Below are 22,350 nucleotides of genomic sequence, written 5' to 3' on the forward strand. Positions count from 1 at the left end.
GAGCATTGTCGAGGAAAAGCAGGGCCTTGAGTGGCGAACTTTTCTCCTGCAAATATTTTTGTATGGAAGGGCAAACCACCTCATTCACCCACTCCGTAAAAAATAGCCTAGTCACCCATGCCTTACTATTAGCCCTCTACATCACATATATTTGGCTTTTCTGCACATTATATTTTTTGAAAAACTCTTGGATTTTCAGAATGATACACAAGCAAGGGTTTAATTTTCAAATTATCACTCGCATTTCCACACAGCACAAGAGTACACCTATCTTTCATGGGCTTGTGTCCAGGCAATGACTTCTCCTCCTGGGTAATATATATCCTCTTAGGCAATCCTTTCCAGAATAGTCCTGTCTCATCACAATTAAACACTTGTTGCGGTAGGTATCTATCACTCTCTACAAAATCTTTAAATTCTTCAATAAATTTTTCAGCCACTGGTTTGTCTGAGCTGGCAGCCTCCCCATGCCTCACAACATTATGAATACCACTTCTTTTTCTAAATTTTTCAAACCATCCCCTGTTTGCCTTAAAGTCTTACGTATCTGCACTCGTTCCAGGGGGTTTTCTTTACAAGGTCTTCGTGCAATACCCCTGGCTTTCTCACAAATGATGGCCTCTGAAATGGTATCACCTGCTAACTCTTTGTTGTATATCCAAATTAATAACAACTTTTCAACATCCTCACGTATTTGTGTTCTTTATTTCGTGATTGTTGATACGCCTTTTGCCGCTTTAGCACTCAAAATGTCCTTTTTCTTGGCAAGTACAGTGCATATCGTTGACATGGATTTGTTGTACTGACTAGCTAGTTCAACAACACGATTACCATTTTCATGTTTACGAATGATCTCTTGTTTTTCCTCTATGGTCATTCTTACATGTGTATTCTTGCCTTGAACCTTACCACTGGCTTTCTTGGGACCCATGGCGAGATATATAATAATAACTTTAATGCTCAAAAGCCAAAAATAAAAAAATAAAAAACTGTAAATCCTTGCAAAAAATTCAGGCAGGATAGTCACTTGGCGGGAGGCACTAGTAAACTGAAGTGCGATCACTGTGCCACCACGCGCTAGGTCGGGCATACATGTATCAACAAACTCATATCCCGAGGTAAAGTTCGTAACCCGATTCAAATTTTCCGACGAAATCGAGCTCGTATCCCAAAAAGTTTGTAAAGAGGGGCATTCGTAAATCGAGGTATCACTGTACAATGGAACCTCAGTTCTCATATGCCCCTGTTCTCGTATTCAATTTCTCCGAAAAATTTGATTTGGTACTCATTGTTTGTCTTGGTTTTGGGAGTTTGTTCATTCACGTACGGGTCCACAGCAAGCGTGGAGCTTCAGTTACCAGTGTCTCCCACCTAGTATCATCATGCTTGAATTCTTTGTGAAGAATTTCATTGTTTTTGTGCTTTTTTGGTTTCTGAACATAAAAGTTCTTATTATATATCATGCCATGGGTTCCAAGAAAGTCAGTGGTAATGTTCAACCTAAGAAAATAGTTGTGAGGATAACGATAGAGGAAAAACAAGAGATCATTCATAGTGAGACAATGTGATGTCTCACTACAGACTAGTGTTAAAACATAAGGAAAAAAAGTGTCTATAGACAGATTCTTAGTAAGACAAACAAGCAGTGAGCCACAACCAGGTCATAGTGGTATGCCTGCAAAACGTAAAGAGAGAGAGTACCCCAGAAATGTCATCACTGCTGTTATAATGGCAGGGGACTCCCCTTCCAAACACTAACACCTCACCTCCTCCCCCCCCCCTTCCTCATTGTCTTCCATACGCCAACAAGAATCCTCAATAAAGATTTGGTACCTAAGAGTATTTGGTACCTAAGTCCTGTTCCACAGGAATAACTTCACCTCCAGCCATTACAGTTATAACTTCAATAATTCATTCTGTTGGAGGAGAGGAAGCCAGAGTGTATTCATACATGTTAGGTTTATATCGAGGTCTCCTCCAAAGTAGAATTACTGATTCCCCCCTGGATGCAACCCCACAACAAGCTGACAAGCTGAGTACCTGACAGCTGAAGGAACAGCGCTTCGGATTCGTAGTCCTGAGGTTCTGGGTTCAATCCACAGTGGAGGCGGAGACAAATGGGCAAAATGTTTCTTTCACTCTGATACCCCTGTTACCTAGCAGTAAATAGGTACCTGGGAGTTAGACAGCTGCTACAGGCTCCTTCCTGGGGGAGGGGGGTGTAACAAAAAGGAGGCCTGGTCGAGGATCGGGCTGTGGGGACACTAAGCCCCGAAATTATCTCAAGATAACCTACTTACTGCTAGGTGAAGAGAGGCATTAGATGAAAGAAAATGTGCCCCATCCATTTCTGTTCCGCCAGGGATTTGAACCCGGAATTCTTGATTGTGTGTCGAGAACGAACCCGACTGTACTACTGGGACCCAACCCGACTGTACTTCATGAAGAATATGCAACTTCAAGAGTATGATATGGTTTTAAGAAATAAAGTTTTCTAAAATAAACTGAATAATCTTTAACCTTTCTTGCTAAATAAGAAATATATATAATTGCAACTAATGCAAAATGTTTTAGGTTAATGGTTGTCACCCAGACTATAAGGATTATCCTCTGGCACCATGACATACTAAATGTGCAAAAAGTTTGGCCAGCTTTATTTGTTTTTGTTTTTGAGGTGTCATTCAAGAAACTCTATGCATACTTCTCTAATGCTCTCTCTGTTTTCTTTTAAATAGTTGTAACAGCTACCACTAAGGGATTACATGGTCCAGTAACAATAGGGATCATCTTTACATCATCATACATCAGTCTTGAAGGTTTCAAGCAAGTATGTAGCGGTAATGCATGGACCTTCAGATACAAATTATAAGAAAATTCACTTTTGTAAACAGAGTGGTAGACAGTTGGAACAAGTTAGGTGAGAAGGTGGTGGAGGCCAAAACCTTCAGTAATTTCAAAGTGTTTTATGACAGAGTGCTGGGAAGACGGGACACCACGAGCATAGCTCTCATCCTGTAACTACACTTAGGTAATTACACTTCGGTAATTACAAAAGAAATCTCAATTTAATTCATATCCTATGTAACTGAGCTGAGTGAGACAAATGGCTACAATCTTAACATTGATAAAAAATTTATAGCTACTTGTTACATGGCATTTATGAAATGATTTCTTGGTGATAGCAATAATCAATTCTATCAGTGATCAGTAATCATTATGGGTTCAAAGGGAATTTCTTAACTATGGACACCATAAATATATTTCTTGCACAAAGGTGTATCAGTGACCACCACACAAAGGTATCAGCGACCCAAGGTATCAGCGGACCACCACACAAAGGTGTATCAGCGACCACCACACAAGGTATGTCAGTGACCATCACACAAGGGTATGTCAGCGACTGCCACACGAAGGTTGTGGTCGCTGTGGTCGAAGAGGAGAGGGGTTATGATGTGGAAGGAGAATTCACCTGTTGAGTCAGGCAGGTTCTCTCTTCTTGGGAATTTCATCCCACTGGGACCGGGTTGTGGTTCACTATCACTTGCTCGTCTTTTCTTTACCTTTCCAAAGAACATAGCTATTGACAATTGCTTTTGTCTTCGTTTAAAGGATGTCCCTAAAACGAGACATCAAATTGTCATTAAACATGTTCACACACCGTGTTGTCACTGCTTTATCAGGGTGATACTTTTCCAAGAATGCGGTCACCTTTTCAAACATTCCCAACACTTCCCTGATCTCACTGGAAGAGGCGGCATCCTCCCTTACCTCTTCCTCCTCCCCTGATGAGAGCTCTTGTACCTCCTCTTGATTCAGCTCTGCTGAAGTTCCAGGAGTTTTTCAGTGGTCAGTTCATCACTGTGCTCCTCTACTAACTCCTGCACATCAGTAGCATCCAACTCCAGACCCAAAGTTTGCCCCCAAGAGAGACAATATCATCCACTAGATGCACTTCTGGATCGTCCACAAATGCAGGTGCAAGTGCATGATCGAAACCTTCAAAGTCTCGCTCAGGGACACCCTCAACCCACAGGTTTCACCATGCACAGTTTAGGGTCCTCCGTGTCACTCCTTCCCAGGCCTTATCGATCAAACGTAAGACACCCAAAGTATTGAAGTGGTCCTTCCAGAATTCTTTGAGGGTCAGCTCTGTAGTGTCAATCTCATCAACACACCTCTCCAACAAGGCCTTCATGTAGAGCTTCTTAAAGTTGGCAATGACTTTCTGGTCCATGGATTGGAGGAGTGGAGTGCTGTTAGGAGGAAGAAACTTAATGGTGATGAACTGATTTTCTGGAAACAAATCATCTTGCATCTGTGGAGGATGTGCAGGAGCATTATCAAGCACAAGAAAGGCCTTGAGTGGTAATTGCTTCTCTTCAAGATATTTCCTCACTGAGGGGCCAAAAACGTCATTGACCCATTCACTGAAAAATATCCGAGTGACCCAGGATTTCTTATTGGACCTCCACATCACATTCAGTTGTGTCTTGTGCACTTTACACGCCTTGAACACTTGAGCATTTTCTGAGTGGTAGATGAGCACCGGCTTGACCTTGCAATCGCCACTTGCATTGGCACAGAGCACGAGGGGTAAGCCGATTCTTCTTCGGTTGATGGCCATGTAAAGATTTTTCCTCTTGCGTGATGTAGGTCCTCTTCGTCATTTTCTTCTAAAATAGGCCAGTCTCGTCACAATTAAAAACTTGTTGGGGCAAGAACTCCTCTCTAGCAATGAATTCCTGGAACTGGTACAAATTTCACGGCAGTAGCCTTATCGGAGCTGGCAGCCTCCCCATGTCGCACAACACATGTACTAGTATACCGCTTCTCTTCCTAAATTTCTCAAACCATCCTCGGCTTGCCTTAAATATCCCCTCATCTTCAGACGACGCGCCTGGTGTATTCTTGACAAGGTCCACATACAGCACCTATGCCTTAGCACAAACAATAGCTTCAGAGACACTATCACCATGTAATTGCCTTTCATTCATCCAGATCAATGGTACCTTTTCAACATCATCTGGGATTTTTTGGACATTTCTTGGTAACCTTGGTAACTCTTTTACCCATTTCAAGCTTCTTAAATTATTCCTTCCTCTTCAAGATGGTGCAAATTGTTGATGAGGACCTGCCATACTCCATGGCGAGATCAGTTACACGGACACCATTTTCGTGCTTTGCTATGATTTCCTTCTTCAAATCTACAGTTATTGTGTCTTTCTTCCTCTTGACAACACTTATCTTTAGCAAGCAACTTTTTTGGCAACATCGTGGGTTACAAATTGTAGTCACAAAACCACAATAATACCAAAGAAAAGCACAAATATATGTAGAGGGATGCTTGTCCTGCGTGATACAACAACAACACTATCGTTGGAGGCGTCCAAGAATTTGCGAGAACCAGCAGAAACACTAGGAAGCACCATGTGGTTTTCTTGTTAATCAAAAGTAAGCTCGTCAATCGAGACAACTTTTTTGCGAGTGGCTCGCTCGTTACTTGAAATGCTCATAGATAGAGCTGCTCGCCACTCTAGGTTTCACTGTGAATTTAATAAAATAATCACTTGTAGATTTTCCCCACAAATACATAGCAGGCTTTGGAAACCTGGACCATATAGTAGATGATTTAAACCTTATAAATGGAATTAAGAAAGCAGGTTATTTAAAGAAATAAAAGGGTTATGCATGATGAGGCAAATGTTAGGCAAGATGAATGGAGGAAAATGAAAACGGTATCAACCAATAAAGTCATCACCAGAAAAGCCTGGCTTTGGGTCAGGTTTTAGGAGTAGAATAACTCTTAAGACCAGCCACAGGTAAATTCTTCACCTGCTCACACTTCTCTTTGCCTTTGCTTACTACCTGTGACTCTTCATCCTCTTTTAAACTTATTTATTTGATTATTCATTTCCTTTCCACATTTGATGTCACACCAGCCATGAAATCTTAATATGGGTGTTTAAGAGCTTCCCAACCAATGTATTGTGCTATCTTGATTACTTATCTTGAGGGTCCCTGAGATTGGCTTTGTGCGTCGTGGACACCGAATGCTGTCAGCAAACTATCAAGGCCAGATAATGGAATGGGATTGTGCATCTTAAATCACTGTGATAACATTCATCCGTTGTGGTTACTACGCATGTAGTCCTGTTTTGTATACAGTAAATTATCACAGCTGATATTGTATGTTTCCAGTAGGTTTTGACATATTGTGACTATCCTTTGAGCTCACTTCAGCCAAACAGCACTATGAAGAAGGACTTCATCTTGGAGCTCACTTCAACCAAACAGCACTATGAAAAAGGAGTTCATCTTAAAGCTCACTTCAACCAAATGCCCAGGCAGATGTGGCATAGGAGTGGTAGCTGGGGGGAGGGGGACCTGAGGATCTAGGGGTGTGTGGGAGGGTCCGGGGATGCATTAGAGAGGCTGGGAAGGTGAAAGGGGGGGGGGAGCAGGGACACAGCCTGAGTGGTGTTTTATCTCAGCAGTGCATGTGAGCAGCATTAGTGTGAGTGATGCCAGCTAAGTGACCAGAGAGCACCTTCATCATGCAACCCAGGTTGGTATTATTTCTGCTACTGAATGCCTCGCACCACCACTCGGGGTCCTACCCACCAACATGGGTCCTACTTCCACTACACAGGTCCTACTCCCCACTACACAGGTCCTACCTCCATTACACTGGTCCTACCTCCACTACACAGGTCCTACTCCCACTACACAGGTCCTACTCCCCACTACACAGGTCCTACTCCCCACTACACAGGTCCAACCTCCCCACTACACAGGTCCAACCTCCATTACACTGGTCCTACCTCCACTACACAGGTCCTACCTCCACTACACAGGTCCTACCTCCACTACGCAGGTCCTACCTCCACTATGCAGGTCCTACCTCCACTACACAGGTCCTACCTCCACTACACAGGTCCTACCTCCACTACACAGGTCCTACCTCCACTACACAGGTCCTACCTCCACTACGCAGGTCCTACCTCCACTACGCAGGTCCTACCTCCACTACACAGGTCCTACCTCCACTACGCAGGTCCTACCTCCACTACGCAGGTCCTACCTCCACTACGCAGGTCCTACCTCCACTACGCAGGTCCTACCTCCACTACGCAGGTCCTACCTCCACTACGCAGGTCCTACCTCCACTACACAGGTCCTACCTCCACTACACAGGTCCTACCTCCACTACACAGGTCTTACCTCCACTATGCAGGTCCTACCTCCACTATACCTGGTTGATACCTGGTTGATGGGGTTCTGGGAGTTCTTCTACTCCCAAAGCCCGGCCCGAGGCCAGGCTTGACTTGTGAGAGTTTGGTCCACTAGGCTGTTGCTTGGAGCGGCCCGCAGGCCCACATACCCACTACAGCCCTACACAGGTCCAGGACTATGCAGGTCCTACCTTCACTACACTGGTCCTACTTCCACTACACAGGTCCTACCTCCACTATGCAGGTCCTACCTCCACTACATAGGTCCTACCTCCACTACACAGGTCCTACCTCCACTACACAGGTCCTACCTCCACTACGCAGGTCCTACTTCCCACTACACAGAACCTGTGTAAAGATGCCAACCTCTGAACTGGGGGTGGATAGCCGGCACGGTGATAGGTGTAACGTCATGCTGCTTTGCTCATTTTTAGTTGGGGGGAATTCAGCTGAACAGTTAGGCTGTCAGTAGCAATTTTTTTAACCAGATAGGTTTTGGGGTGCCTACCTTTCTGGGTGCCTGACTCAGTCGATGGCAGTAAGGCTTTTGACATTGTTCCACATGAGAGATTGATTAGGAAAGTAGAGGTGTGGAATTGTTGTGGGTATCTTCTAAACTGGATTAGGGTACGGTAATTACACAGAAACATTAGGTCAGCATAAATGAAGTAAATTGAGAGTGGATAACAGTCACAAGTGGAGTGCCCCGAGGTTCTGTTTTGTCTCTTACCATTTCCTACATACATAAATTATTTAGATTAAAAATTCTATGAAATTAATATTTAATGATAAAACTACTAAAATAATATGACACACTTAGTACTAACAACTTGCACTGCCAGGCAAACTCGCATAGATTGAAACAATGCATATATATGGTATATATGCAGAAGCCAAGTAAAACTGGGACACAACATGACTGAAGAATTTCCTACATTTATTGACCTCAGTTTAGACTAGGTGTCCAGATGATAACATTTACTCTATAACAATAACTTGACCCACATGTTCTAAAAAACAAATTGCTTGCAGGGTGGTGCTCGTGTTACTGACCGTGGTACTGGCCATACTCGGTGTAAATGAAGCAGCAGTGACCAGACATAATGGCAGAGAAACTCTTAAGCATTACCCTCATAAAGCTGACTTTTATAAAAGACTGCTCCAAGTATCTGAGCCAAATCCCTTTTTAAAGCAAAGATTAGGTATGCCAAGAATGCAAAACTTTCCTCAAGAATGGCCTTACAATCAACATCAGGTTCAGTCTCTACCAAGAATTGGAATTAATCCAACAAGAGTTCACAGCTTTCCTCAAACAAGGCCTTACAACAGCCAAAAAATTCAGGCTGCTCCATCATACACACACATGTACCAACAAAAACAAGTTAAGAATGATGAACGCTTAAGCCAATCGTATGAGCCCAAGAATCAAGCAAGTACTGTAAAGCACTCAACTACCAAGAAAAATATCAAGAGAGGGATATTTCCTTCAACAAAGAACAATTACAAATATCCTGTAAACCAAGACATTAAACAAAGCATCATAAACCCAATGGCAGCAGAGAAAGTGCGAAAACAGTGGGTGCTTCCTCGCACAAGTCTCTGGGCTTCCCGCACATCTCCTTCAAACACTGGCAGGAGATCCAGACAGAGAGGTAATTAAAATATATTTTATTCCTCACACAATTTGAATAAATAGTCACATGCACCAGAACTAATTCTATTCCCCAAATTTTACCTTTCACATTTTAGTGCAAATATGTGACAGCAGCTTTTCTTTATGCCTGTTGAAATCCATAGAAGAATTATCCACAGAATACAGTGCATAAATAAATAAACCAATTACATTGTGTGTAATTAATTATTTGGTTTGAACTTTGCCTTCAGCTGTAGGAAATGCTGAACAAGATTTTAAGATCCATTCAAATAATCAATTTACAGTATAAACCAATTCAAATAGAACACTTCATTCTCAACTACTTTCATTGTATCCAATATACTCAATTGCATCCAATCTTTATATTTCTCAAATGTACTGTATCTTCAAACTGTACCACATACCAAAGAGCCAAAGCTCAACCCCCACAAGCACAATTAGGTGAGTACTTATGCATATATTTTAAATCAAAACTCACTTGAAAAATTAATACACTTATTTAAAAAAACTAGAGTTGAATGTAATGAAATGCCATTTTCTGGGTGAGACCTGGAGGCTCCCTAGGTCTATCCAGGCTGATATGAATGTATTAGATCATGGCATCAGTCAAATCGATTGGAGTTCTTAGCCCTACCGGGGACCACAAGCCAGAACCTGGCCCCCTCAGAGAGGCACGAGGAGCAATTGCCTACAGAAACCCCTGTGTGGTTGGAAGTATTCTGTCTACCATTGACCGGGTCAAGCACCCAGAAAGGTAGGCGCCCCAAAACAAGCACTATCTGGTTATAAAATTGCTACTGAAAGCTGAACTGGTGGTCAGAACTCAATAAGCTAAAAACAAGCATGACGTCACAACCGTCATCACACAGCTGTCTGTGCAGCTCCCCATTCCCCAGGAGGGGGGGGGGCAGCTCCAGACCTCCCACACTGGCTATCCACCCCCAGGTTGAATGTCAAAAATCGCAAAAAAACTGCCGACTGGAGGGAGGGAGGTTTGCTGGGGAGCCTTTGGGTCTCGCTCAGAAAATGACATTTCATTACATTCAATGCTGATTTTCTGGGGGGGGGGGGGAGAACCCCTTTGACTCCCTGGAGTTGCTTAACCAAAGATAAAACAAGAGGGACTTACCCGGGAGGCAGTCACCATTCGCTCCTCGACTCAAAGCCAGAAGACAACTGGCTTCATCCGCCGAACCAATTCGACACAGGCCCAACTAGGCCCAGGAACATTAACAAGGTAGCAAGCAGCCAGGATCCTGTTTGACCTCCAAAAACAGCATGCCTGAATGTCAACCCATGACATTTTACCAAAGACGGCGGCCAATGCAGCAAACTTACAAACGTCGTGGGCACGAGGATCGCAGGCTGGCTGGACCGAATAACCCTGAGGACAACCTGGGAGACCCAAACCCTGGAACAGGGAAGAAGGAAAAACGGGTCAACCCAAAGCGCGTCCCCGGCCATGGAGGTCGTGGCGCGCACCTTAACCCTCAAACCGCTCGGGGTCCAAATGGAATTAACACCACACGCGCAACAAAAAAAAAATTCTAAAATTTTTTTTTTCTTTTTAATCTCTTTATTTGTGTTCCCTGAGCACGGAAAAAATAATAAAAAAAATTTAATTACACTTACCGTGGACGTAAATGACCCGAGAAGATCATCGATGACGTCACACCTGATCTTCGCCTTAACGCTGTGCGCCCGGGGTGAGTCAGGCGCGACGGAGAAGGAGCGCGAGTTGCCGCGAATTTATTTTCGCGTTATTATTTACAGTATCTATGGCGTATTTTACACCCATTTTTTTCACTGGTGTGGTTCAATATGTTCTCACAAGATGATTTATAAACATAAAACTGTTGCCAATGTATATTGTATCCACATATTAGTGTCACAAGTATTTGCACAAAAATGTCTTATTTCACAATAAAATATACTATTTCTTATGATTTATTTCCATTATATACACTCACTTATTCTGTATTTACATGTTTTGGCACCAGTCTTGGACATTTAGAAGTCATCAAGACTGTGATACTCGTTGAAACATCGGACATGGCACAGAGGGACCTGACACGCTGTGCACCAAGTCATCACCATTTTTCTTTTCTGTTCCCTCTTGGTTGTTGACCAGCATACTACACACGCACGCTGGCCTACTGCACGCTTTCCAGTTGGTGGTAAAAACCTGAGATTGTGTGTCAAAAAGGCATCCCTGAAAGCGAGCCTGGGTGTTGGAGCATGGTGCAATACCGGGTTCAGAATGGGCCTCTGTACACCAGGAATTACTTTGCCAAACTTCTGTAGTAATTGTGTTACTACAGTAAAATTGAATGCACGGAAATTACGTTTACCACCTGTTTTGACAAGATACATATTGTAACTGTTCAGCATTGTTACATCAACAAGGTGGAAAAACATTTTCTTGGTCCACTTCACTGTTTTCCGTACACACTCCACTGCTCCCACCATCATATCACATTTATCCACCAAACGCATGTTGATGTTATAGTCCAAGACACAATCTGGCTTATAGATTATTTCTCTGGTGGTTCTGTTCACCTTGCCACTGTCCAGCATTGTTCCAGCATGAATGGTGGTCAACATGTTCACTTCACGCCTGTCTTTCCACCGCACTGAAAGTATTCCACCTGTTTTTCTGAGCTCGCAATCACTAACCTGCATAGCACCTGGAAACACTGGCATTTCCCTTCGTTTTGCCTTCACTGTGCCACACACACCAGTTCTATTATCAAGCAAGAACCTAGTTAGCAAGGGACTGGTATAATAGTTATCTGTGTATAAAATGTGGCCTTTGTTCAGATATGGTGCAAGCAGTGACTTCACAACACTACCTGAGAAGCCATGTTGGTCATTAGCAGGAATATCTACATTTGTACCCGTATACATTATCATATGTAACACAATTCCTGTTTCACAGTCACAGAGTACAAAGAATTTCAATCCAAATCGGTGGCGTTTGGAGGGAATATACTGCTTGAAGGCAAGACGTCCTTTGAAAAGCACAAGGGATTCGTCAATCACAAGCTTCTGAGCTGGTACGTAGAAATCCCTGTACTTTCCGATAAGTTCATTCAGTACGTGCCTTACCTTCCAAAGCCTATCTTCATCATTCCTGTCTTCATCATTTGCAAAGTGAAGACACCTGAGGATTATCGCAAATCGGTCTCGAGACATATTTGCCAAACATTGGTGTTGGAACAGTATGGTCTATGCTCCAATAATGATCGATTACGTGTTTGACACAATGTTTCATCAACATACACAGTGCCAAAAACACATACATTTCACCTACAGTCGTATCTTTCCATCGCTGCAAACGTGAAAAATCGGATAACTCCTCCTCATCAATGAGATGACTCGCATATTTGTTCGTCTCATGAACAAGATGTTCCATTAGCGGCTCATCAAAATATGCAGTAAAATAGTCCATTTCACACATATCTGCACCTTTATCAGGGAAAATGTCTGTAATTCCAACATCCGAATTATCAAAAACAGGAATTTGTGGAACAAAATCTGTCCCATCACTCCACACAAAAACACCGGGTGTCTTTCTAGAGCCAATAGCGGCACCACGGCGAGGAAACGTGTACCAGGAGCTGAAGCAGGTCTAGGAACAGTAGGGGCGGGCAGGAATGGTGATGGAAAATTCCTCGATGTTGAGGGTCTTTGTTTATGTGGTGCCATGCGGTGCCACATGGCTTGGCCAGATGCTGCTGACGCGACAAATTGTCGCTTGGCAACACCACACACTTCTCCACTGGCACTAGCAAAACTATTTTCCGATTCTAAGTCACTAAAACCAGAAAATGATTCACCTTCTTCAGAATCGTCGAGCAAAACATCAATATCTTGCAAGGGAGCACATGAACTGTGTGGTCTTGCTGAAATTGGGGTGGAGTGAGGGCGAGGAGGCATGGGCGAGATGCTAGGCCTAGCCCTGGTGGAGCCAGCATGTTCACACTCGTCGTCGGTCGTATCCACCTCTGAGGCTGTGTATAGTCATGATCAAAGTCGGAGTCGTCTATATCAGACTCATCACCATCCGGGAACAAATTACGAGTAATTTCGTCCTCGGTCAGAGGTCGCGAGGAACGTCTCGCTGAGCGGGGTCGGTCGTCGGAATGTGATGCGCTCGCCATGGTGTCCGCCGGGTAACTGAGCTCTGTACACAAAGGGGACCCACGCTGGATTTTTTTCCCAGGCGGGGTTTGTTTATGTTCGGTCGAGGCTCGCCGATGACTACCCCTATCCCAGGCGGGGTGTTTAAATTATAGCGCTAGACACGAAATCATATATAAATGATGTGCGCGGTTTCGGTTTTGTCACTGATATCATATATATATGATATGCGCGGTTTGAGGGTTAACGGTGGAGAGCCGCAACCGAACACAACACATGATGCACCCCCGGCCTAGCCAACCAAATATCACCAACTCAAGGACACCTCCAGAAAGCAGTAGTCTCATTCTTCACCAGAAAGGAAGGCGACAGCTGCAACCGAACAAACCTACCACCAGGACCAAAAGAGCAGAAACCCTTGCGCCGGAGGAGAGCATGAAGCTCTCCGACCCAATCCCCAGAGCCCAATGCCAACAGGAAAAGAGCTTTGGAAAAACAATCCTGAACCAAAGGGGCCACTGCAAACCGAGAAGAAAGAAAGGAGAGCACTCGGTCCAATGACCAGGACGGCTCAGGCGGTGCATGAGCAGGCTGGAGGTGAAACAGCTTGTGAAACTGCGTAGAAGTAACATCAATGCTGAACGCAAGCTGTAGCAGCTCTGCCAGCACTATACGATACGAGGCGACAGCATTCGGCAGAAGATGACTCATCTGGAACAACCATAAAAGAAAGGACAAGACAACCCAAATAGAGACAGAAGTAAACCTACGAAAGGATAATAAAGAACGGAAGGACCACCAGGAAACTTCATACCACTGCTGAGACGAAGCACGCAGGTGGGACACCATCAACGAAGCCACCTGAGCCCCATTCAAGTGATGATAGACTCGAGTCAGAAGGCCCAAAGGAAAACTACCAAACGAGCATGACGTCACCACGTCGCCAAGCTGCTGTATACGCAAGCCCCCCCTCCCTGGAAGGGGGAAGGGGGGACCCCAGACCCTCGCACTGGCTACCCACACCCCAGTTCTCATGCTGGATGTCAAAACACACGAAAAAACTGCAGACCGGAGGGAGGGAGAGTTGCCGGGGAGCCTCCGGGGTCACACCCAGAAAATGGCGTATCATTACATTCAACTGGTTTTCTGGGAAGAGCCCCGTCGGCTCCCCGGAGCTACTTCCCCAAAGACAAAAACAAGAGGGACTTACCCGGGAGGCTGGACACAACACATGATGCACCCCAGCCTAACCAACCAAACCCCCTGCGCCAAGACCAGAAACAGGCTGGAACCCCACCTGAGGGATGTGGTCGTTTCGACCACGCCCAGGCGAACTCACTCTAAGATGACCCAACAGAGCACAGGAGAAGAGGCCTGCCCCGCTAACCCTGAAGCTCCCAAAGGAGGAGGGGCCACCAAATGCCACAGCAGGCCTCACAAAACGACCCGAAAACCCCACAAATCGTAGGACTAGGCATAAAACAGAGCAAGCCTCCCCTCCCTCCATGGCCACATCAATGGGACGAACAGCGAAAGGGACGATGCCACTTACATGAACCTAGTCTCCGAACAGAGCAATCACCGCGCCAACCAGACGAAGATGGTTCTGAAGGCTGCACCGGCTCCAAAGCTGGCACCACTGGCCTACCATGACAGGAGGAACCCCAAGCCCAGGCACGACCCTTCCGGGAAGATCATCCCCCCTCCACGGGCTATCTTGAGAGATCTTGAGGTTATCTTGAGATGATTTCGGGGCTTTTTAGTGTCCCCGCAGCCCGGTCCTCGACCAGGCCTCCACCCCCAGGAAGCAGCCCGTGACAGCTGACTAACACCCAGGTACCTATTTTACTGCTAGGTAACAGGGGCATAAGGTGAAAGAAACTCTGCCCATTGTTTCTTGCCAGCGCCTGGGATCGAACCCAGGACCACAGGATCACAAGTCCAGCGTACTGTCCGCTCGGCTGACCAGCTACCCCGGAGAACCAACATGTCCAACATGAGATGGCAACTAGAAGCAGCTGCCTGCAGATACTGCACAACCACAAACTCTGCAAACAGCAACGAGCAAAATGGTGAAGAAATCCTATGAGCCAGAGCCCAAGCGGACACACAAGACACACGAGATGGGAAGCAAAAAACAGCGGTCACTGGTAAGCCTAGAACTCCACTGACTGATGCCAGGGTCTAATACATTCATATCAGCCCGGATATCTCCAGGGAGCCAAAGGGACTCCCCCAGAAAATATTAGCAGTTATTAATATTTTGGAATGAATTACAGTATGTCTTGAAAAATACTATACTGTAGTAGTATTAACTATAGGATTATTTGTCTTGAACAACATATGACTGTATTCATACACAGTAATTTTTTTCATGGCTGTGCCAGTAACCAATTTTTTCAAGTTACAAAAAGCATTATTATCTACAAAAGCCACAAGTGTTAAATACACATGCTCTTCAGTCATGTAATATTTTTATGTGCTCATTATATAACATTTTAGGCTGGTAAGTCATTGTCAAAATACTGTTTAGCAATATTTTGGGTCATAAAGAGAGTAACTTTAGAATGTAACTCTATTTCTCTCATATACTTTTAAGATTAAGGGCTGACAATATGTCTGCCTGAACATGGACATGGTTACAAATAATAATATCTTACTCTGAACCATTTATATTTTCCTTGATTTTTTTTTTATTCAGGACCGAGTAATAGGACACAACAGAGGTGTCCAAATGGTAAAATACGGATAAGAGGGGTGTGTGTGTGTCCCTACCTCTCCAACTGGGATGAAAATCAAGAACAATGCGTCTGCATCTATGGCACATACAAAGATTCTCTTGGAAACTGCCGCAATTTTTAACAGCTTTGCAAGAACCATCAAGCTATACCAAATGGATGTAATATGCTATAACTATTGATTTGTTTATCCAAATTATGAATTTAGTTTTGTTGAATCATTAACAACATTAGCATTAATAATAATGTATTGTCTGATCACATAAAAGTTCTCAAAGAAGGTATTTGTGGTCTCCTATCCTAGAATACCACTGCAAAAGTTTGTTCAAGAATAACTTTAATGCTCCCCAAGTTGTCCCGCCTGCACCATGTACAGTATTCAGCATTAGTTACATTACATTACTGTGTACATTACATTACGGGTTTCATGCAGTGTCCTAAAATTAAAGTACCAGTACTGTACTTGAAAAATATTATAGCTTAAAATTTATAATCAATAACAATACGGTACTTGTCTTGCCAAAACATTTCAATTTTGATGATCGGTAGCCGACTCATATCGAGATACCTATAACCTTACTAAAAATAATACAAAAGTAAATAAAATCCTTGCCAAATACATATATGCATGATCCAGTACACTCTGGTCCAAACTTTAAAAATTTCCCATGCAAAGCTGTGTAATAGGTCATCAAATGAAAGTCATTGCTATGATAGACTGCCGAGCAGTCCGTATCAAATAAACGAAGCAATTAAACCCATATGATCGTAACAGTCAATATGAACATAACCATACTGACCAAACAGTTTTATAGCAATAGGAAAAGATGAATGATAAGATTATACAACCACCTCAGAGAAAACCTGGACAGAACATAAACCTAGTGGCTCCCCATTACGATTCCTGGTGTTACGATTGCCGTCTCATTTAGTACCTTTACTGGCTTCAAGAGTCATCCCCCCTCATTATATATATTAGATGGCCCAGATAATATTTTATTTGTTACAGGAAGGTTGTGAGTTGCAGCACTTCTAAGAAATTAAATTTTTTGGTTTTCAAAGGGGGAGGGGGTGGACCTACAGTAGTTACATTTTTCAAGACAGCAGTTACAGGAACCGCTGCTGGAGAGGATTTTTGGCGCGTAGAGGAGCAGAGGCAAGGACACAGAGACCCGAATGAGAAGAGGAAAATTGACTGGTGATAGTTGCTTGAAGTAACCTATTTGTGACTTCTTAAATTCATGAGTAACCCAAGGTGACATCATCAATGACTTCGAGCTTTGTAGCCTCTCATTGACAGAGGAGCCTCACAGAGTCCCAGGATCTGGTGGTGAATGAGCACACTTGGCCGATACTCATGAATTTTGCAGAATTCGTCAGTTGTATGTCTAATAGAGGCTTTGAAGAGCCCTGCAGATTATGGTATGCATAAGGAGCAACCTAAACTAACTTCAGTGAGGTGTTACTCACTGATCTCACAAGAAAGGTGCAAAGTTGAGTGCATTGTGAATCAAGCAACAAGTGATGAGTGTGGAGGAACTACAATATCCCACGTGCCCACAATGACACGTTAGAGCAAGGGGGCATAGCTGACAGCTGATCGGCACCAGTTCCCTTAGCATTCCACTTTGAAGTAGTATTGTTCCAAGTAACAATCTAGAATTTGAATACTGATGTCGTAATAATTATTTGTGTATATAAGTTAGATGGTAGATTATTGTTCATGTATAGTGAATTGCCAGTTCAATTTAAAGTTCATACCAATTGAAAAGTCAGCCTTTTAAGTAGTACTGTATTAGAATTTAAGTACAGGCTCATTTGTTGTTTCTATGACATTCCAAGAAAGCTCGATAAGTTTAAAATACCTAGTTAGTTAATTTCAAATTTTTAGCAGAGGCTATTAATGTAATTTGTACTGCTTGTCTTCTCATTAACACTTTCGCGCTTTAGATTAGAGATAGCTCGTCACCGTTTTTTCTTACAATTCCGCATAACAGACTACTTTTGTAGTCCATCGAAAAAATATTTCTATAAATTCCATTTTCTAACCGAAATGGATGGGGATACTCTTAGATTGGCCTTAGCCTTATGACTCAGCCATATTGGCGTGGAACAGCGAGGAATGGCCAACAACAACAAGCATACCACATGTTCCCGACATAGATGCCAGCGCAGCTCCTCCTGCTGACGCGGCAGTTTCAACACCCGGCCCATCTGGTGTGAGGCGTCCTCTGTTCACCTCAACACCTCAAGCCCACTCATCAACCACAAATTCTGAAATGGACATTGAGGACATAGAACCACTTGATGTTTCTGATTTCATAGAAGATTCTACTACAAGTTTGGTGGTTCCTGTAGAAGACAATATTCCTCCAGTGCATCCAAGAAATAGAAGAATTATAGATTCAGAACAACGTCACAACTACAAGTTGACGCATGAACTCGTGCACTTGGCTAAAAAAAGAAGATGCCGTGTTTGTTTCAAGTCTGGCAAAAGGAGGGACGTGATATATGGATGTAAAACTTGTGATGTGGCACTGTGCGCTGCGCCTTGCTACACAAGGTACCACCGAAGAAAGATATTTTGGGTGGAGAAAAAATAACCACTGGCAACAGCTTCACTCCACCTAAGAAACATCAGATGAGCAACTTCAGGATCAGAAGCCTGAAGATGGTGGAGTGAAGAAAAAATGCTCAACTGTTGATCTTCAATCAACATAGACAGGGTAAGTACACCTATTTGGAATTCTTTATCATCTATAAGAAGTTATATTATATATGTTTTGTAGAGAATTTATTTGCAATTTTTTTGGTACCAGAATGAATATTATATCACATAAACTTCTATGAGTAAAAAACAAAAAACAAAGTATGTTTGGGGGTGTGGCGGGTGTGGCTCTGGGTGTGGCGGGCGTGTGGCAGTGGGTTCCCTTTAGCCGTTGATATATCCAACACGTGGGAAATATTTGTATGTGTTATGTATACAGTATGTCTGTGTAGGGAATTTTACTGCAATCACTGTCATACAAATTATAAAATGTTTCAACAAGTATAAACATGACAAACATCAAACGAACGAAAACAATGCGTTCGTTTCTGCCGCGAACGCATACTGAGCGACGTGGTTCTATATTTGGCGCTTCTCTTACACATGCTTTGTACAATTGTTATACATTTCATCTTATAGAAAATTTTATTGCAAACACATTGGTATAAAAAAGAAATACGTACATAGAAAAGTAGGTTCAGGAAACGTATAAATGTATAAACTTTCCAAGCATGATTTCCCCCGTGTTTTCGCCAGTGCGCTCGCGGCTAACTACTCTCCACTTCACACACTCTTGCGGGTGGGCAATTACCTATATTAAACATTCATATGCATATGTCCGTGTAGAGAATTTTATTGCGATTCCAATGATACCAAAATTAGCGATGTAGGACAACTGTAGGCTTCGCAACCATTAAGAGAGTGGAAACATTTTGTTGCTGTTTGGCGCTCTCGGCGAGTGATCTGCATAGTTTTTTATTTGGTGTTGATACTCCTTATGCTTGGGCGGCATTTTATAGGTATGCTCTTATAGACAATTTCATTGCGAACACAGTGATACCAAATTTAAATACGTGCGCCTTCAATTATTGTCAGGACAGTCAAAAGAGTGTACACTTTTTCGGTCTTACCGCGTAGGCGCGCGAAGTGCCGAAAGCATCTGGGGTATTGTTTTTTTTTGAGCGCCGAGAGCACGAAAGTGTTAAATTACATTTTTTATTAATACTGTGTTTCTGTGTTCTTCCTCAGTATTTTATACTTATAAGACGTGCTGAGTTGAGTTACATTTACTATTATACACTGTGGAACATACTTGTGGAGAGGGTAGGCCTGAGCATAAGTTGCAAATGCTGTGAGGCAGTTTTGGGGGGTTAAGTGTTTTAGTCTCACTTGACAGGATGCCATTTGTTCCAGAGCAAATTACAAAACCTACAGTATCCACTGCCAGCATTATGCCAAACCTGAAAGCATGAGTAAGGCTTGATTTTATGGGTAACCAAGCCTCCCATTCATATATGAGTGGTTGCATAAGGTGCAAACAAGTGAGTTTAGCTAAGCATGCAGTGAGCACTGGGTGTGAGAAGTCCAATTATCCCAAGCTAGAGTTGTAGGCAACCTGCTGAAAAGAAGGCACCCTGTTTGGGTACGAGACATCTGTGTGTAGATCAGCTAGTCAACAGAGGTCTGCCTATGAGCTCCAGCACCACTACTGAGGGCCGCTGTCAGGCAGTTCCTCCAGGAAATTGCTAGGGTTTCTGTTGCCTGAGTGTGGCAATCAGGAGGAATGTGCAACACTGAAGTATATCTGGAGTGGGTTCTGAGTTTTTCTATCCCTAAGTCCAGCTTGGGGACTGGCTTGTCTTGTGATAAACTGATCTGAAAGGCTGTTGCTTGGAGTGGCTTCCAGGCTCATATATCCATTGCAACCTGGTTGTTGTGGCACTTCCTACAGCGGGCCATCAAACACTACTCAGCTATTTTTGAGTCATACCCACAGTAAAAGGTCCAGAAAGAATAACTCAAGTACTATACTGGACCACCTGGACTGTATTTTATGTTTGACATCGCACTTCAGGATGATGATTAGAGATGATGTGCAAGACACACACTTACTTGACTGAGCAGCAGAGACAACCATTACGTAGCTCAAGCCATTCTTCAAAAAGGTCACCTCCATGTCCAATGTTCAAGCTCTTTTCCATTGAACTTCCTGAAAGCAACATCAGAGTTTATTTAATTGAAAGCTGAACAAAGCACAAAGTGCTGACAATCACATAGAAATGTAAACACCAGCTTGGAAGTAAACTGCATTACTTCAGTGGATCAAAGCTTTAGCATAATCTGCCTAGCTTAACCTCCTCATTCCCCTCATAACCTCACTTCTCTCCCTTTATTAGAACTTAAGTGAATACCAGTGTATTCACTTAAGTTCTAATGAAGACCTTAAAGGTAAAGAATCCTCTTGCATATAAATAAGTGTATGAGCACATGTCCAATATTCATGCAGACACAGATGAATAGAAATGAATCAAATATAGTATGATAGTTAAGGTCCACCAACTGAAGAGTGTTGGCCATAAGCAGCTACACATCTGGCCATAGGCTGCAAAAGGCCTTCAAAATCAGAAGAATACAAAATCTGGGGGGACTGAAGAAGAGTCAGCAACAGTACTGAAGATTGTGTGTATAGTACAGATACTTCCTGCAGATGTGTTTTGTAAATATAGTGAAGATAGTGAGGATATTCACTGCATGTACTGTAGTCTTCAACAGGAGTGGCTAGTCATTTGGAAAAAACCCAAGTGAAGAATGCATACAGTAATGTGAAGATCTTAACCTAGCCATGTTTAGTAGAGATTGTATGAACTGTATAGAATAATTGCAAATCAAAATTTGTTTAACAGTGAGGATCATATGTTGTGAGGATCATGTGTCACCTAGTTTACCCAGGTGCACTTATATTATACCTCCCGTCTCTCCAGTACTCTCTCTTATTCCCTCTTAAACCTGTACAGTATATAGTGGTTACTTCCACCACTTCTGCTCCATACTCATTCTATATACAAAAATGAGATCACCATAACATGTTGTATCTATAAAATATTATGTTTACTGCGAGTCCAATCTAACCCACTGCCATACATTTACCTCAAGACAGAGAGGTCTACCTCTTAATTCTCCAACTCATATTTTGTACCTGTTCCATTTTTTAAATGTCTAGAGATTTGAATTTTATGGATAAGTCATTATGAAAAGCTATCATTATGTAAACTATCATTATGTAAAGCTATCATTATATGAAGCTATCAGTATATAAAGCTATCAGTATGTGTAACTATCAGTATGTAACATTATCAGTTTGTAAATTTATCAGTATGAACTATCACAAAAGATATCATTATGATATATCAGAATAAAATTATCAGTATTAATTAATATTTATTAGTGGGAAAAGCTATCAGGAAGAGAGATTTTAAGCACGAAGTCCATACGAAACATTATCAGTATGAAAATTTATTATCACTACGTAAATAAGTTATTAAAACAATATCAGATGAGAGTGGTGGATGTGAGAATGTTGACGCTATAAAGTTAAAGTTACATTCCCACAAGCACTTAGTAAAGACATCAATGGTTGTGGGAGAAAACAGCAGTGGAGCAAGGCATGAATCATGTCTGTGTATGGCAATAAGAAAAAATAAATAAAAGTACAGAACAGCAAGGAGACATATCCAAAGTGAGCATGACAGAGAGGAGCAGACAGGGAGGAGTAGACAGAAAGAAGCAGACAGGGAGGAGTAGACAGAAAGAAGCAGACAGGGAGGAGTTGACAGAAAGAAGCAGACAGGGAGGAGTAGACAGAAAGAAGCAGACAGGGAGGAGTAGACAGAAAGAAGCAGACAGGGAGGAGTAGACAGACAGAAGCAGACAGGGAGGAACAGACAGGGAAGAGTAGACAGAAAGAAGCAGACAGGGAGGAGCAGTACGAAGTCACAAAAAGAGCACTCACGGTGAAGGTAGCTGTAATTGGGATTG

General features: G+C 42.9%; 2 protein-coding genes across 5 annotated transcripts in view; one reads left to right on the forward strand and one right to left on the reverse strand.

The window, feature by feature from the left end:
- The window catches only part of LOC123755361 (zinc-regulated GTPase metalloprotein activator 1), a 92,509-nt gene that overhangs the window by 63,124 nt on the left and 7,035 nt on the right, over positions 1 to 22,350 (reverse strand). For both annotated transcript variants that reach the window (XM_069327828.1, XM_045737913.2), the window contains exon 3: positions 20,428 to 20,524. In XM_069327828.1, the coding sequence (XP_069183929.1) occupies positions 20,428 to 20,524 (97 nt within the window). The remainder of the gene's footprint in view (positions 1 to 20,427; positions 20,525 to 22,350) is intronic.
- On the forward strand, positions 6,150 to 16,051 carry LOC123755362 (uncharacterized). 3 transcript variants are annotated; one of them, XM_069327829.1, is made up of 4 exons: positions 6,433 to 6,565; positions 8,265 to 8,884; positions 11,825 to 11,942; positions 15,731 to 16,051. In XM_069327829.1, the coding sequence occupies exons 1-4, from the start codon at positions 6,555 to 6,557 to the stop codon at positions 15,738 to 15,740; spliced, it is 759 nt and encodes a 252-aa protein (XP_069183930.1). In that variant the 5' UTR covers positions 6,433 to 6,554; the 3' UTR covers positions 15,741 to 16,051. The 3 variants fall into 3 exon arrangements, 1 of the variants encoding a protein (XP_069183930.1); XR_011229203.1 differs by lacking the exons at positions 6,433 to 6,565; positions 11,825 to 11,942 and adding an exon at positions 6,150 to 6,164; XR_011229202.1 differs by lacking the exon at positions 11,825 to 11,942.

Source organism: Procambarus clarkii, chromosome 20 (assembly GCF_040958095.1).
Source record: "Procambarus clarkii isolate CNS0578487 chromosome 20, FALCON_Pclarkii_2.0, whole genome shotgun sequence".
Lineage (NCBI taxonomy): Eukaryota > Metazoa > Arthropoda > Malacostraca > Decapoda > Cambaridae > Procambarus > Procambarus clarkii.